Source organism: Ruditapes philippinarum, unplaced genomic scaffold (assembly GCF_026571515.1).
Source record: "Ruditapes philippinarum isolate M1 unplaced genomic scaffold, ASM2657151v2 ctg14323_1_1_1_1, whole genome shotgun sequence".
Taxonomy (NCBI): Eukaryota; Metazoa; Mollusca; class Bivalvia; order Venerida; family Veneridae; genus Ruditapes; species Ruditapes philippinarum.
In genome coordinates, this window is record NW_026859537.1 from 1 (window position 1) to 16620 (window position 16620).

Genomic DNA, 16620 nt, shown 5'->3' on the forward strand with positions numbered 1-16620 from the left:
TATTTTTCTGGTCCTTCGGATCATTGATGCCAACACTATAAAGTGTTGAGAATTGAGTACCGCTCAAGCCGGTGCTAGGTGGGCGTGAGGGATGTTGCAACATATTCATTATCCCTCATGTACAGACTCAATCAAACCGAGTCTGCAATTCTTATGTTATTTTGTTGTGATTAATGCTTCCGAGGGATCACTTTGTTTCCAGAATTTTGTATATTATTCAATTGACGCGTCACTCCCTTTAAAATAAAATAGATAAATATAGAATCCCTAAAGAAAGCCCAACACGGCAAAATTGAAAATGTTGCAGGCTCGGTTTGATTGAGCCTGTTCATGGACGGTACTGGAAAGTGCAAATTACCGTCCACGCCCCCTAGCACCGGCTTAAGCAGAATTCAACATTTAAACATGGAGTAGTAAAGACTATCTTTTTCGTATTATGAATGGTAATGAATAATTATGACCTACATAAAAATATAATGTAGAACATAAAGTTATGTAAAATAGTGAAAAACAATCCCTAAAGAAAGCCCAACACGGCAAAATTGTTAAATGTTGCTGGCTCGGTTTGATTGAGTCTGTTCATGGACGTTACTGGAAAGTGCAAGTTACCGTCCACGCCCTCTAGCACCGGCTTAAGCAGAAAAAGCTACGAAAAAACCCTCTTATATAGGTTAGCATCATTTAAATAACAAGGTTTTTCTTATTTATAAGTCTGTATCGTTATTTTGTCGTGTTGAAAAATGACAAAAAATAGTAAATAAAGAATCCCTAAAGAAAGCCCAAGAAAGCTCTTCTGTAATTAATATTACTGAACAGTTTTGTAATTCTGTTGTTACTCTTTTTGATATTTTTATGTTAAAGACAATGACATTTAATTAGGTTCACTCATTAAACGTAAATTAATAAAAGAATAAACATATTGATGAATAGATTAGTCAATAGATATCCATATCCTGAAGAAAATGAGTACCACTTGTAAAGAATACTCTTTCTTGTTGCTTTAATTTTGAATTTATCCAAGATTTCACCAGAATTTTTAATTGACCAAAAGAGATATTTGCCTGTGTTTTCATAGACTTTATCACAATATCTAATTACATGTGTTTTAATGGCAGTCAAACAAGACGTCAATAAAATAGAAAGTTTACTTGTTGTGCAAGATGTAGAATTAGCAATGAATCTGGCTTTGTAAGGTTTTTTATGTAATTTAGGAATCCAATACATAATAGGAAGTTTGAGTTCTTTTTCAATAATTTGGACTTTAAGATTGGAAATATTAGTAATATGATTGTTAACAATGTCTCTTTCTGAGGCAGAGGTTTTAGATTGAGCCTGTTCATGGACGTTACTGGAAAGTGCAAGTTACCGTCCACGCCCCCTAGCACCCGCTTAAGCAGAAAAAGCTACGAAAAAAACAAACTCGTATATAGGTTAGCATCATTTAAATAACAAGGTTTTTCTTATTTATAAGTCTTTATCGTTATTTTGTCGTGTTGAAAAATGACAAGCTCTTCTGTAATTAATATTACTGAAAAGTTTTGTAATTCTGTTGTTACTCTTTTTGATATTTTAATGTTAAAGACAATGACATTTCATTAGGTTCACTCATTAAAAGTAAATTAATAAAAGAATAAACATATTAATGAATAGATTAGTCAATAGATAACCATAGTCTGAAGAAAATAAGTACCACTTGTAAAGAATACTCTTTCTTGTTGCTTTAATTTGAATGTATTTACTTAAAGTCAAATAAAATTGAAAAACAGAGTCCCGAAAAAGAAACAGGGCTTCAAAATAAAAATAAAAAAACTCAGTTTGATTTAACCTGTTGATAGACGGCTACCGTACTCGCCCCTAGGTCCGTCTTAAGTTGGATTTAACCAATGAATCATTGTTTTGAAATACATATCAGTGTTATTTTATGTAGTGATTATCCTCTTTTAGAGCAGCAGCTTTTTATATGCAGTTTTCATCGCTTATGCAGGCGTCACACTGTCCCGAAATTGACACCAGATGGGCATACGAATATGGAATTTTTAATTTCGTGCGAAGATAGTCCCGAAATTGGTTGACAGTCTCTGAACAGCCGAAACAAATACGATTCCTACAGAAGGTCACGCGATCGCATCCGAGCCACACACGATTCCTACCGAGGGTCACGCGATACACACACGAAGTCACCTCAAAGATGCAATTTTGTACCAAGTAGTTTACCAGCAGGACACGCGAAGATCACAAGATAGGTACACGACGTGGTATTTTGTGTACGATGCCTTCGTACGTGGTTACGAAGGCGTCAAGTGACCTTCACCTCCGGGTGGTATACAACCCACGGCCAACCGCGGCAAATTTCATTTGCTGATAGTATTGGGAGTTAGTATTGGGAGCTCATTAAACTTCGATTTTCCGGTGCTAGGGGGTGTGGACGGTAACTTGCACTTTCCAGTACCGTCCATGAACAGGCTCAATCAAACCGAGCCTGCAACATTTTCAATTTTGCCGTGTTGTGCTTTCTTTAGGGATTCTGAATTTATCTATTTTACTTATTTTACCTTTTGAAATAGATAAATACAGATAAATGAAATAGATAAATACAGAATCCCTAAAGAAAGCCCAACACGGCAAAATTGAAAATGTTGCAGGCTCGGTTTGATTGAGCCTGTTCATGGACGGTACTGGAAAGTGCAAATTACCGTCCACGCCCCCTAGCACCGGCTTAAGCAGAATTCAACATTTAAACGTGAAATAGTAAAATTTTGAATTTAGAAACATCCGCAGATGTGTTCATACTGCGGTTATTCATGGAACCTTCAATGTGACACTTTCCGTGCCATTCCATGAAAAAGCGGCGTATGGTCCCCAAGTAATAAAAAGCGTGTGCCCTAAACGAGGAAAACAATGGGCGGAACTAAATAAAATGGAATTTTGAAAGGGGATCAGAGGTTATGAAGCCTGCGTATCACAGATAAAGACGTCAAAAGACAAATTTAAAAAGCAGGCAACATATCCTAAGGGTGATTTCAACATTATTCAAGTAGGAATATTGGAACCACCCATATAGAAAATGCCGAAAAGTTGAAACTAAAAATACCACAAGCACAACAATAATGTCGTGCTGAACGATCTTCAAGGATCGAAAATATAACATCATTGATTAAATGTACGGGGAGACTTTTTACAGCCGCCACACGGCACAAATAACACGGATGTGATCATAAAACATATGATGTGAAACCATATTAACTGTTATAAATTTACTTGCGGGGATTCATTTTATTTACACCGTCTCGTTTATAAGAACATGGTGGGCTGAGAGTGAGGTTTGGGTCATATGGGGTTTGCGTTCATTGAACGCCACCTTTCCTTGTTGATCTTGTTTATCATATATTGGTGCACCATTAACCGGTTTAAACTCCCAAGTAGTACTTATGTTGCTGATCGTTCCGAGGCGACGCCCCTCTTTGTTCCTCACATGTATGTCTTTACCCCCCCTCCCCATTCCCCGGGTCTCCTGTCCCCTTCCCCCCTACCCTTTGGCTTTTGGCCCTATTGTTCGGTCATTTATTTGTTTTCTTTTGAATTCCTTGTCAGTTGCCACAATTATTTCCTATTTATTCAATCATTTATGTTTTCTTTGAATTTCTTATCAGTTACAGATTATTTATCATTTTAGTGATTAGCCTGTCCGTGCTCTGCCTAGTGCCCTGTCATTTTTTGTTTGGGGTCCGCCTGGGCTCCTTGCCACTGGTTCTTGTTGCTGGGTCATGTGGGGGCTGCGTTCATTGAACGCTGCCTTTCCTGGTTGACCTTGTTTATCACATTTGTTAAAAAATATGATAAACAAGATCAACAAGGAAAGGCGGCGTTCAAAGAACGCAACCCCCATATGACCCAGCAACAGGAACCAATGGCAAGGAGCCCAGGCGGACCCCAAACAAAAACAGGACAAGCAAAGAAAAGCATGGGGAAAGGTTAACAAAAAGATAAATAATTTAAAAACTTTATCATGTCACCCCAATTTTTCCTTTGGGCCCCCATCATGTTTTTTAAGGGTGTCTTAAAATAGCAATCTCCTTCTTTTTTTCGGTTTCTTTTTCAAAAAAATGTTTCTCAGGAAATAAACGAAAAAGATTGAAATTTTAAATTTCAAGTAAGGAACTTTTGATGTCGCTGAGAGTTTACAAGATGACCCTAGGAAAAAGGTTTGCCGGTTTTTTAAATTCACCCTGATACATATGCAACGCTTTGGCACTAAAAAATTCTTCTCGTACCCGTGGCCCACTCGATGAATGTACCAAAAACGAGGGGAAACCCAAAAGTATTTCGGGGCTACACCAGTCGTTTCCCTTTTTAAGACCGGGAAACCTGTGTTTTTTTTCGATTTTCTTCTTGAACAAAAATGCCAGATTGCACCGATGATCACACGAAGAGAAGACGAAGACTACACGATTGACAAGATGGCTTCACGATGGACTTACGAAGGGCAAAATTGACAAACGAATTCAAGACGAAAATGAACCTTCGCAATGTCTTCGAGCAATTTTTTGGCATGCCAAACAGTTTTGAATCGCTCACGAAGTTGCTGCGGAGCTTGTTATATCAGGCCGGGATCATACGATGGCAAAAGATGCCCTCACGAATGGCAAGATGTGATTACGATCAGATCCGAATTTGAACATTTCCTTATTCGTGTGTCCATCTGATGCCAAATTCGGACAGTGTGACGCCTGCATTAATAAATACATCAGCTCGAACTTTAGACATGTTGAAACGTTAATATTTAAAATTTGCATTGGTAATTATGCTTATTATTAAAATTTATTACCCTTTTGTTGATCAAAACTAACGCACAATACAAACAAACAAATGTTTGATATATCTACTTGAAACTTCATAGATGGAAATATCTCATTGAAGAGACACGAAATATACTAATGCTTTTTTTCTTCTAAAATAAAACAGTGTTTTGTCGTTTTCGTTTTAGATAAAACATGGTGCGTAATCGTTCCGGGCTGATTTGGAATATTTTCCCGTTCCTGAACTGATTTGGATTTTTTTCACCGGATTGATTCAAATAAAATGGATTTTTAGCTTGACAAGGTAAGAAAAATATATAAAATAAGCACATTTACATCTGTAAGTCTTTGAATATTCTACTTGCACGGAACATTGCAATGGTTAAGGAATTCATATACAACTTTATAAGGTTTTTTAATGGTCATTTATGAGTTGGAATCGGAAAACAAATTTCACATGTCAGTGAAGTTGTAGCAAACATAAGCATAAAATTGCCAAAAAAGTCTATGATTTTTCCGGGTATTTCATGATCAACTAAAGAAAAAAATCATTCCGCGATAATTTAATGGTTTTTGTTTAATGTTTTATCCAGTAATAAATTTGTAGTACGTATTTTTATGACAACCCTGTAGACTTATTAGGGCACCGGATTGATTCATATTAAGGGAAAACAAGGCAACGGGCTGATTTTAGATTTGAAGCTCACTAGAACTCTCAATCAATCACAGAATTCTAATGTTAAACAAAGGCACTTCACTAAAATTTTAAAATCAAGATGTATATACATATTAAAGGTATAACTTATACACGTAGTTGCAAATACCAGTAGTCAAAGTCAAAGCAACATATACGTTTATATATAAAACTATTGGCTGATTCATAGTCTTGTCAAAATGTTGTATTATACGGAGGAATTGGAATATAACTATATAGTAAGTGTAGCGAAGGTACATGTGGATCAAACGTTTATGGATGACCGTAATGTGCTTCTATAGAAAGTATTAAGGCTTCCTTTTATATATGTACATACGAATTTACAATCAATGTATGGAGCGAATTGTCGAGAAAATGAACCTTAAGGTTTGATTTCGAGTTATGTTTACCTACAAATGAATTGGAAAATAGGAAAAAAAGTTTATTCGGCTCTTCCATATTTCATTGATAGTTAATTTTAATGTCATGGCATTTAATTATCTGATTATGACATTTGCAAATATTTGTTTTAATGGCTTAAGTGAGTGCCAAAAGCAAGCCCAAAACACCAAACAATCTAGAAAACAGGAAAATCCTTTTACCTGGATATATCAATACTTTAAGATGAAACAAATCTACCATCACTACTATATAGTTATATCCCAATCGCTCTGTATTTAACAACACTTTGACAAAACTATAAATCTGTCGATAGTTTCATATATTTACGTATGTTGCTTTGACTTTGCAAACTGGCATTTGCAATTTTAAAACTAAATTTTTGACGTTACAATGTATATATTTAATATATAATTTAATATAATTATAGTTTTAATGTTTCAATACTTTATTACAATTTGTATTTATGTTAATACAAATTCATAGATTATAGCAAAATGTCTTTGTTAAACATGAGAATTCGACGATTGATTAAGAGTTGTAGTGAGCTCTAAGCGTAAAATCAGCCCGTTGCCTTGTTTTCCCTTAATATGAATCAATCCGGTGCCCTAAAAAAATTACAGGGTTGTCAAAAAATACGCATGACAAATTCGTTACTGGACAAAACATTTTACTAAAACCATTAAATTATCGCGGAATGATTTTTTTCTTTAGTTGATCATGGAATTCTTGAAAAATCATATATAATAATGACTTTTTTGGCAATTTTATGCTACTGTTTGCTACTACTTCACTGACATGTGAAATTTGTTTTCCGATTCCAACTCATAAAAGACCATTAAAAAACCTTATAAAGTTGTATATGAATTCCTTAACCATTGCAATGTTCCGTGCAAGTAGAATATTCAAAGACTTACAGATGTAAATGTGCTTATTTTATATATTTTCTTACCTTGTCAAGCTAAAAATCCATTTTATTTGAATCAATCCGATGAAAAAAATCCAAATCAGTTCAGGAATGGGAAAATATTCCAAATCAGCCCGGAACGATTACGCACCGTGTAAAAGGGGATGATTATCAATAATACTAACTCTGTCTTTAATGTTCTATTGTGTCAAAGATAATTACACTTTTAATGATAACAGATCAGTAAGTTGAAGCCATCACTAACGTATTCATGTGAATAAGTTTAATATGTTTTTAACTTAAACAATTCACGTTAGTGTATCTTGATTTTACGACATTAACGTGATTGATAAACAAATAGAAGTTCACAAATGATGTCAAAACATTTTGCTATTTTTAATTGTTTATGGCGTAATTTAAATCTCAACCTGTGGTTATAAAACAGAATGTTGACATAAGACAGGTGATGTCAAACTAGGTTTTAGCAATGCAAACGACATGAAAACAGCTCAAAACGTGACTTAACTTATCATTCAAGTATACATTCTAGGCAAACATAAAGGTCATTGACTTTAATTAAACTATGCTTCTATTTTTGTATTAATAAAGTTTATTCAAGCAAAACAACGAATGAATATCATTATATGTGTGTTATTTATCGTGATCAAAATATTATATAACCAGCCAGGTATCATAGGTAACAAGATATATCACATAAAATAGTTCAAGTTTAAAACATTTTATCAATACTTAAATGTGTTTTATAAGTCCCCTACCGGTTTACCGGAGGAGACTTTAGGTTTACCCTCCGTCCGTCTGTCTGTCTGTCCGTCCGTCTGTCTGTCAGTCTGTCCGTCCACAAAACTGGATCCCGCGATAACTTGAAAAGTACTGAAAATATTTTTACGAAACTTGATATATGGATAGATGGCAGTATGGTGATTATGCACGTCTTTTTCTTTTCTTCCTATGTTGAAAATTCTGGTTGCTATGGCAACAAATAGGCTGAAAATATGGCAAATTTTACACATAAACTGGATCCGGTGATAACGCAAAAAGTACTAGAAATATTTTTATGAAACTTGAAATATGGGTAGATTGCAGTTTGGAGATCATGCATGTCTTATCTTTTCTTCCTATGTGGAAAATTCTGGTTGCTATGGCAACAAATAGACTGAAAATATGGTAAATTTTACACATAAACTGGATCCAGTGTTAACGCAAAAAGTAATAGAAATATTTTTATGAAACTTGTAATATGTGTAGATGGCAGTCTGGAGATTATGCACGTTTTTTTTCTTTTCTTCCTATGTTGAAACTTCTGGTTGCTATGGCAACACATAGACTGAAAATATGGCAAATTTTACACATAAACTGAATCCAGTGATAACTCAAAATGTACTGGAAATATTTTTATGAAACTTGACATATGGGTAGATGGCAGTCTGGAGATTATGCATGTCTTATCTTGTCTTCCTATTTTGAAAAAATATTGGTTTTCTTGGCAACAAATAGGCTTAAAACATGGCAAATATAACAATATTTGTGATAAGTCAAAAACAGCTGAAAAATTTTATGAAATTGCATCTTTAATTCAAGAGTTATCTCCTCTTTAAGAATTTTGCTTTTAAAAATGTAATATTTTGGTAACAGGGATGTTTCAAATATTAACTTTAGGGTGTCCTTCAGTCTGTCTGTCTGTCTGTTCATAAAAACTGTTTCAAGTGATCACTTTTAAAGAACTTTTCCAACAAATTTACTTAAAATAGAGAAAAATTGAAACATTAGTGAATGGCCAATGGCCCTTCAGAATGTTGATGGGGTTCTAACCGGTAGGGGACTTATGGATTGCTTGCAATACTATGCTAATTGCTTGTCTTTATACATTTTTCAATATAATATTCGAAGAAAATTGATCTTCCTATTAATTGGTCCCAGAACTAAAATCAGTTGTTATAAATGGCATTGTTTTCATATTGAAATATTATACTTCTGAAAACAACAGCATCCTTATTATACCCCCACAAACGAAGTTTAGGGGGGTATATAGGAGTCAGCTTGTCGGTCGGTCCGTCCGTCCGTCGGTCGGTCCACATCATGGTTTCCGGACGATATCTAGAGTTTGGAATGAGGTATTGTAATCAAACTTGGTATATAGCAACCTTATGTGAAAACTCCGGTTGGTATTGCATTTGGATCCCCTGGGGTCAAGGTCAAGGTCATCGTTACTAAAAATAGAAAAATGGTTTCCGGACAATAACTACAGTTAGGAATGAGATATTGTTATCAAACTTGGTGTATAGCAAGCTTATATGAAGACCTGGGTTGGTATTGCATTTGGACCCCCTGGGGTCAAGGTCACCGTTACTAAAAATAGAAAATTGGTTTCCGGACAATAACTAGAGTTAGAAATAAGATATTGTTATCAAACTTGGCGTATAGAAAGCTTATATGAAGACCTGGGTTGGTATTGCATTTGGACCCCCTGGGGTCAAGGTCAAAGTCCCCGTTACTAAAAATAGAAAAATGGTTTCCGGACAATAACTAGAGATAGGAATGAGATATTGTTATCAAACTTGGTGTACAGCAAGCTTACATTAAGACCTGGCTTGGTATTGCATTTGGACCCCCTGGGGTCAAGGTCACCGTTACTAAAAATAGAAAAATGGTTTCCGGACAATAACTAGAGTTAGGAATGAGATATTGTTATCAAACTTGGTGTCACTTGGACCCCCTGGGGTCAAGGTCACCGTAACTTAAAATAGAAAAATGGTTTCCGGACAATAACTAGAGTTAGGAATGAGATATTGTTATCAAACTTGGTGTATAGCAAGCTTATATGAAGACCTGGCTTGGTATTGCATTTGGACCCCCTGGGGTCAAGGTCAAGGTCACTGTTATTTAATGGTTTCCGGACAATAACTAAAGTTATGAATGAGATATTGTTATCAAACTTGGTGTATAGCAAGCTTATATAATGACCTGGGTTGGTATTGCATTTGGACCCCCTGGGGTCAAGGTCACTGTTACTAAAAATAGAAAAATCTCCGGACAATAACTAGAGTTAGGAATGAGATATTGTTATCAAACTTGGGATATAGCAAGCTGATATGAAGACCTGGGTTGGTATTGCATTTGGGCCCACTGGGGTCAAGGTCACTGTTATTAAAAATAGAAAAATGGTTTTCTGACAATAACTTGAGTTAGGAATGAGATATTGTAATCAAACTTGTTGTATAGCAAGCTTATATGAAGACCTTGGTTTGTATTGCATTTGGACCCCCTAGGGTCAAGGTCACTGTTACAGTGTTACTAAAAATAGAAAAATGGTTTTTGGATAATAACTAGAGTTAGAAATGAGATATTGTATTCAAACTTTGTGAAAAGCAAGCTTATTTAGAGACCCCAGGTGGGATTACAATTAATTGAAATATTTCTTTGTACACAGTTGATAGTTTGTGTTCAAATTTTTCTTCAGACTACTTATTTTTCAAAAAGTCAAAGTTGCTGGTGGGGGTATTAATCACCTTCAGTGATAGTTCTAGTTTTGTATTAACGGTAGTTTTTTTTATAAGTAAAAGTTCTGTAGCAATGACAGTTCTTTAGCAATGACAGTTCTTACAATTACAGTATAAGAAGAAAGAAAAGAGGAGACGCTATATTGTAAATATATTTTTTTAATTTACACAAATTCTGTTCGCGTCTGTATTAAATTGAAACGAATCAATTAAATGATACCACTTCCATTGCATATATAAAAAAGGGAGAGCAACATACACTAAACGCTGCCACCAAGAGCGCTCAGTAAAATAGGGCTATCGGTAATGCACCAAGGAGGGCAACGGTAAAAAGGAAGAACCAGATTCAAAATGTTTAACACATTAGCAGTAGGGGTATAGTTATATTCTTCGTCAGTCAATTCTTTTTGTCAAACTTCTTTTTGTCTAGAGCACAACTTCGGAGCAAAACTCGGAGAAAAGAATTTGAGATTTCTTTTAATTTTATAACAGAATAGGTCTTCTTGTGATGGATAGCTGTGTACGCACAAGAATTTTAAGTATTTCCTCATAAATATAAAGTTATTGTCCTTTTGATTTCTTTTATTGATGACATTGAAAACGACACAAAAAGTAAATGAAAACTGATTAAACACTCTTTTATATTAACAAAAAAAAAGAGAGAAATTGAGAAATTCCAAAAGTCAGTTTAGTTCTAAACTATAAAAGTTGAAACTATGGATATTAGATGAAATAAATTTCAAGGCTACAAATAATTGACAAAGATGTTAAACCGTATAATAATAGCATGTTAAAACTTTTAAACCACAAATCAATGTTTTACTATGACATATTTAACCAAAAAAAATGTCGCTTTTAAGGGATTTGTAAAAGTTTATGTAATGAAAGAAAATGACTTGTAAAAGACGATATTATGCGATTTAAATGTGGCTTGGTCTACAGTAGGCACTTTTTCCATAGAAATTTTAAATATTAATAAAACAATAAAAATGTATTATTTGTATATTCTCTTTAAATATTCCTGGAAAAATTGTCTATGAAGTTCTTGGGAATTTAGTATGAACATTGATATGATGAAAAATAATATTTTGTTCTAGAACATTTTATAAGCTGCTACATAAATAAATGTAATATCTGATTATGTATCTCACACTTGCCAACAACATCCGTGTAAAATTCTTTCGTGTTTTGTTGATATGTCTAATACTCAATACTATAAACGTTATTAATTACCATATACCAGTCGTTCCACTATAGACCAATACACATCAAACATAAGCTTATTCATAGTATTCTTTTAATTTATAAGTTAAATTAAATATTGTGGAAATATCTTCAAAATGCACATTTTCCTTAAAAGTTAGCGGTGTGAAATAAAATGTTTATCATGCATATCATTAGTATCATAATAATATTCAGAATTGAACACATCTGCTAAAACAAATAAGAACACATAAACATGGCAAGGCGACGTTCACAGAACGCAGGCCCAGACACAACCGAGCCAAACTAAACCCATATTCGAGGAACCATTTTATTCGTTTAAAACATTTTAACTTGACAACTAACAGCTATTGACTGACGTATAATTGTTATTTACGACGTAAACACTTTGCTTCTCGCCAGTTCTTTCAGTGCTTTGAACATGTTATCACTATGAACATATTACGTTGATCATTACTTTTCGTATATGAAGTTTCATTGAATTTCAGTCAAAGGTTACTGAGAACTGGTCCAACTAAAAAGGCAAATACCCTAATCTTAAAATGGACTGGTACGTTTTTCACTCTGGTAAAAAATAGTTCATTTTTAGATATTTATTAAATATATACAAACTGAAAAGCGAAAAGCAGGACATGATCAGTCTGCACGGAGGTACCACAAATTTGATCTTAAAAGTGAACCTACCATTGAACTTTCGAAGAATTATACCCTTTGGTAGCTGGAAAACATAATTATGAAGCAGACCCGTGTTCATAATAAAGTTTTAGAAATATTTGTTAATTATTGTTATATAATAGGATATAATAGTGCATTTAATGTTTAACAAATATTTAAGGATCCAATCTGATATTAGTTGACTTCAATGCACGATGAATGCGCATTCAATTATCTTAACGTTTTTCATATTAGCAACAGTACAAAACGACATGTCCTGTGGCTGCTTTCATCACACAAAGGAATTGCTTTGAAATCTTGAATTACCTTCGAGGAAGTCTTGTAGACACTATTTGTTGTTTGTGTCTATAAATGAATAACACATATGCTCTAAACGCGAAGACAAAGAGCGAAACTAAATACCATAAACATTTGAAAGGTTATCATAACTACAGATATAGATTAAATTTAACACAAATACACACGCACACACACACGTGCGCACGCATTCAAATTTATGGAATGTTTTTTCCTAACAATATCATAATTATGTAAGTGTAAAACCAATTGTTTGACGCAGTTTGATGCTGAACACATTCAAGGGCATATTTTGTCTCTCAGGGAAATGGAGAAAGACCAAAAGGAGATGTTTGTTATGGGAAGTCTGTTGAAAATAGGTGCACAGGAAACCAGGAAAGGTAAACGTAAACGAGTTAGATATAGATATACATTTGATGGCAAAACTGTCTGTAAATCTGTGTTCTGCCACGTTAATGATATTGGGCAGAGGACTGTTAAATCTTTACTGAAACATTTAAATTCAAATGGACCGGTGCCGCGAATACATAAGAATACCGGGAGAAAGCCAGGCCATGCAGTTAAGTACGAGGACGTGCGTTTCTCTGTTCATTTCCTGTTATTATATGCAGAAATCAACGGGTTATCAATGCCAGCAGCACCACGCGGAGCAGACGAGGCTGCACCTGTACTGTTACCATGTAATACTACAAAAGTGGATTTACATTCAAAATACCAACAAGCATGTGTAGAAGCCGGCGTAAGAGTTCTTGGTATAACTACATTTAAATGTGTTTGGAAGCAATGCCTTCCACACATTAAGATAATGACGGCAAAAGATGACGTTTGTCATAAGTGCGAGATGATAAGGAAAAGGTTGGCTGATGCTATACATGAGGTGGACAAACTTGAGGCAGCAAACGCTTTACGAGAACATATACAGGTAATATTAATTACAAATCTACAAATATGCGTTACTAAACTTTAAAATCCGTTCGGAATTTAATCTGACTTTAACACCTATTACGCTTAATTAATCAAAACAAGTCTGCAATTTTCATGTCATTTTGTTGTTATTAATGCTTTCAAGGATCACCTTTTTCCAGATGTTTATTAGTAACACTGATTTTTCCTTGCAAAGTTCTTGCGGTAATTATTTGTCTGCGTAATGGAACCATACTTTTGAAATTATTGACATATCAATTGAATTATAGTTTGATACATGTGATACCAAATTTGCTATCAACAATTTAACATTTATTAAGATAATATTTGTGTTAACTAGCATTACATGTTTATAGATATTTTATTGTAAGGTTAATAATTATAGAGTTGGAGTGATTTGTTTATATTTTTTGTTTATTTACACAAACTATGTAGGATGCACAGAGAGAGCGACAGGTTTATAGAAAGACAATAGAAGAGGCTCGTGAGGAAATGAGGCACACATCAGTCACAGTCAATCGACCTGCCCAGCCATGCACTAGTGATTTATCAAAAGTGCACTATACTTTCGACTATTCTCAAAATGTGACTATACCACACCATAGTCAACAAATGGGCCCTTTGTATTTTGTTACTGGCAGGAAAATACAAATTTTTGGCGTCCGTGTTGATTCTGTGTCACAAAAATATAATTACCTTATAGACGAGGATGAATCAATTGGTATGTTAAGAATAAATAAATAAAATAAATAAATAAATAAATAAATAATGATAAATATAATTAAATAAATAAATAAATAAATAGATAAATAAATAAATAAGTAAATAAATTTAGCTTTTTTTCTATCATTGTCTATAATAGAGATATTTTGCTTTTCAGTATTGTAAAATATTAATTTCATATAAACATATAATAAATAAAATGTCATTTTAAATGTGTGTTGTCGAAATATGAAATATACTTAGAATTAATGTAAATTAACAGGTGCTGATGGTACAGGAACTCACGGGCCAAACTCGGTTATAAGTATGCTACATCATTGCCTCGAAAACCAGGGATTTGGAGAGAAAGCTTGCGTCATGCACGCCGACAACTGTGGTTGTGAGTATTTTTCCGTATTTGTGTTTTTAATTAAATAATAGTATAGCATTGAACATTCCGTTTTATTTTCAAAATGCTACATTTTACAAAGCATAATTTTTAATTTATAAGTTTTAGTTCAAATGGTGAAATAAAAATATATTTTTTATTACAGCGCAGAATAAAAATCGCTTTATGTTAGCGTATCTGGCATGGCGAATTCATATGGGGCTCCATGATGAGATAACACTCCTGATGGGAATTTCCTGGTCATACAAAGTAATTTATATTTTTTAAGTTTTATTTTATTTTATACTCGTATAATGCGAAACTTATGTATTTTAGTTTATGACAGTCCTCTACAATAATTCTGGTCGGCACAAAACGAGCATTTGCTATTTTTTATGTGTTTAAATATGTATGTGCTTGCACACCAGCGGGCATGTTTTAGACAATCTGGCCAATTAGATTAAAATTAAAACACTGTCGAACAAATCGATTATTCCAGAACAAATCTACTTGCAATCATTATGTTCCTATATAAATAAACATAAAATCAACATAAACTATAAATAAGCAATTTTTGATATAGTTTTTTATTCGATTTCAGGTGTCTTGTGGATGGAGGATTTGGACATATCAAGAAGCTGTATAGGCGCACGGACTGCGACAGTATTTCGCAGGTGGCATCTGTCGTGAGAAAGTCTGCTTCAAGCAATTTCCCCGTGCTCTTCCGCAAGGAGGATGGCTGTCAGAATTGGACTTGGTATTCTATTACAAATATTTGAATTTCTAAAATTTACACCCCATTTAAATAAGTTTGTACAATAAAACAGCAAAACAAATTAATAGAGAGCTTAATTCGGCCTCGGCATAAATGCTGGCATATTACTTGTACGTGTATTAATACCTGCTTGTCATTGTAAAATATCAAGTAATTTATGACTGACATATTATTAACTACGTAATACATATATTACAGGTATGACTGGAAGACATTTCTGCCGCGTTTCTTTTTACCATTACGGGGTATACAGCGCTATCACGCTTTCCGTATTACGAAGGATGCTATATACGTGAAAGAACGCTCAACTGACGTAGAGCAGCGGGTCACAATCCTGAAGAGAAATGCTTCAGTACCAGCAGATATTCTCCCTGCAGTTTTGCTACCGGGTGGACTTTCCCGCGCAAGGCAGCAATATCTGTACAAGAATGTACGACCCTTTGTACGTCAGGCGTACCGTGATGTGACGTGCCCACCGTTACGGGAAGAATGACAATTTAGATTTGAATGTACAAATGTATACATGCATTATCTTTGACTGTGTGTTTAGTCCTTAGATTTGTTATCAATAAACTAGATATTATTTGATATAAGAATGATGTATATATTGCAAGTTTTAAAATTTCGTTAGTAATAAATTAACCAATATACTGGGCACATTAGTGCTGATCCGTTTATGTGATTTCTTCTGTTATCTTTTTATATTTATGAATTTGAAGTTTGTAACTTCATAGGACTGTAAAATAAATTCACGTGGAGTTACTGTCTTTATTGATTCTTACAAAATCCATTCTTAAAACAAAGCAATTCAGCAATAAACTACGACGTTCTTAAAAAACGTTCAACGTTTAAACAAACGTCGTCGCCGACGTCGAAGCAACACATTGGTCTATGTACATAAAAATATATATCTTTGATATTTGTCAAGATTTTTTCGTCAAATAAAAAGTAAAATCATCTGTAATAATTGGTTTCTATGAAAATTATGAAACCAAAAAATCGAAGAAAATTGCCCGAAGGGTCATTTTGTCGTGACGGCGCTCATATGTCGTAAAACATATGTATACAATAAAGAAGGCAAATAGCAGTTTATGTATATTTTCATCATTGTCCGCTCTTGTGTCCTTTCAATCTTTTGGGTTTCGGTGCCTTTTATGTGCCCCTTCATTGTTGCTGGGTTGTGTTTGGGGCAGGATTCTGTAAACGTCGACTTGTCTTGCTGATCTTTATTCTCAATAATTTACATAACTTACATCAATTAGTTGGCATTTCGATCAATAGCGGCTGTACCACAACATTGGAATGGAAAAAGTGCCCTGTG

The 16620-nt window shown here is 34.1% G+C and overlaps 1 protein-coding gene across 1 annotated transcript; it reads left to right on the forward strand.

Moving 5' to 3' along the window:
- Nucleotides 1-12754: 12754 nt before the first annotated feature.
- On the forward strand, nucleotides 12755-16332 carry LOC132756892 (uncharacterized). The gene is made up of 5 exons (XM_060748034.1): nucleotides 12755-13432; nucleotides 13870-14155; nucleotides 14420-14540; nucleotides 15126-15281; nucleotides 15498-16332. The coding sequence occupies exons 1-5, from the start codon at nucleotides 12818-12820 to the stop codon at nucleotides 15790-15792; spliced, it is 1473 nt and encodes a 490-aa protein (XP_060604017.1). The 5' UTR covers nucleotides 12755-12817; the 3' UTR covers nucleotides 15793-16332.
- The last annotated feature ends 288 nt before the right edge of the window (nucleotides 16333-16620 follow it).

What these genes read in the sequence shown, in the direction of transcription:
- LOC132756892 (XM_060748034.1), top strand. Translation starts at nt 12,818, where the DNA reads ATGGAGAAAGACCAAAAGGAGATGTTTGTTATGGGAAGTCTGTTGAAA. An exon ending in AGACGAGGATGAATCAATTG is followed by an intron (nt 14,156 to 14,419) that starts GTATGTTAAGAA and finishes GTAAATTAACAG; the next exon opens with GTGCTGATGGTACAGGAACT. An exon ending in GCCGACAACTGTGGTTGTGA is followed by an intron (nt 14,541 to 15,125) that starts GTATTTTTCCGT and finishes ATTCGATTTCAG; the next exon opens with GTGTCTTGTGGATGGAGGAT.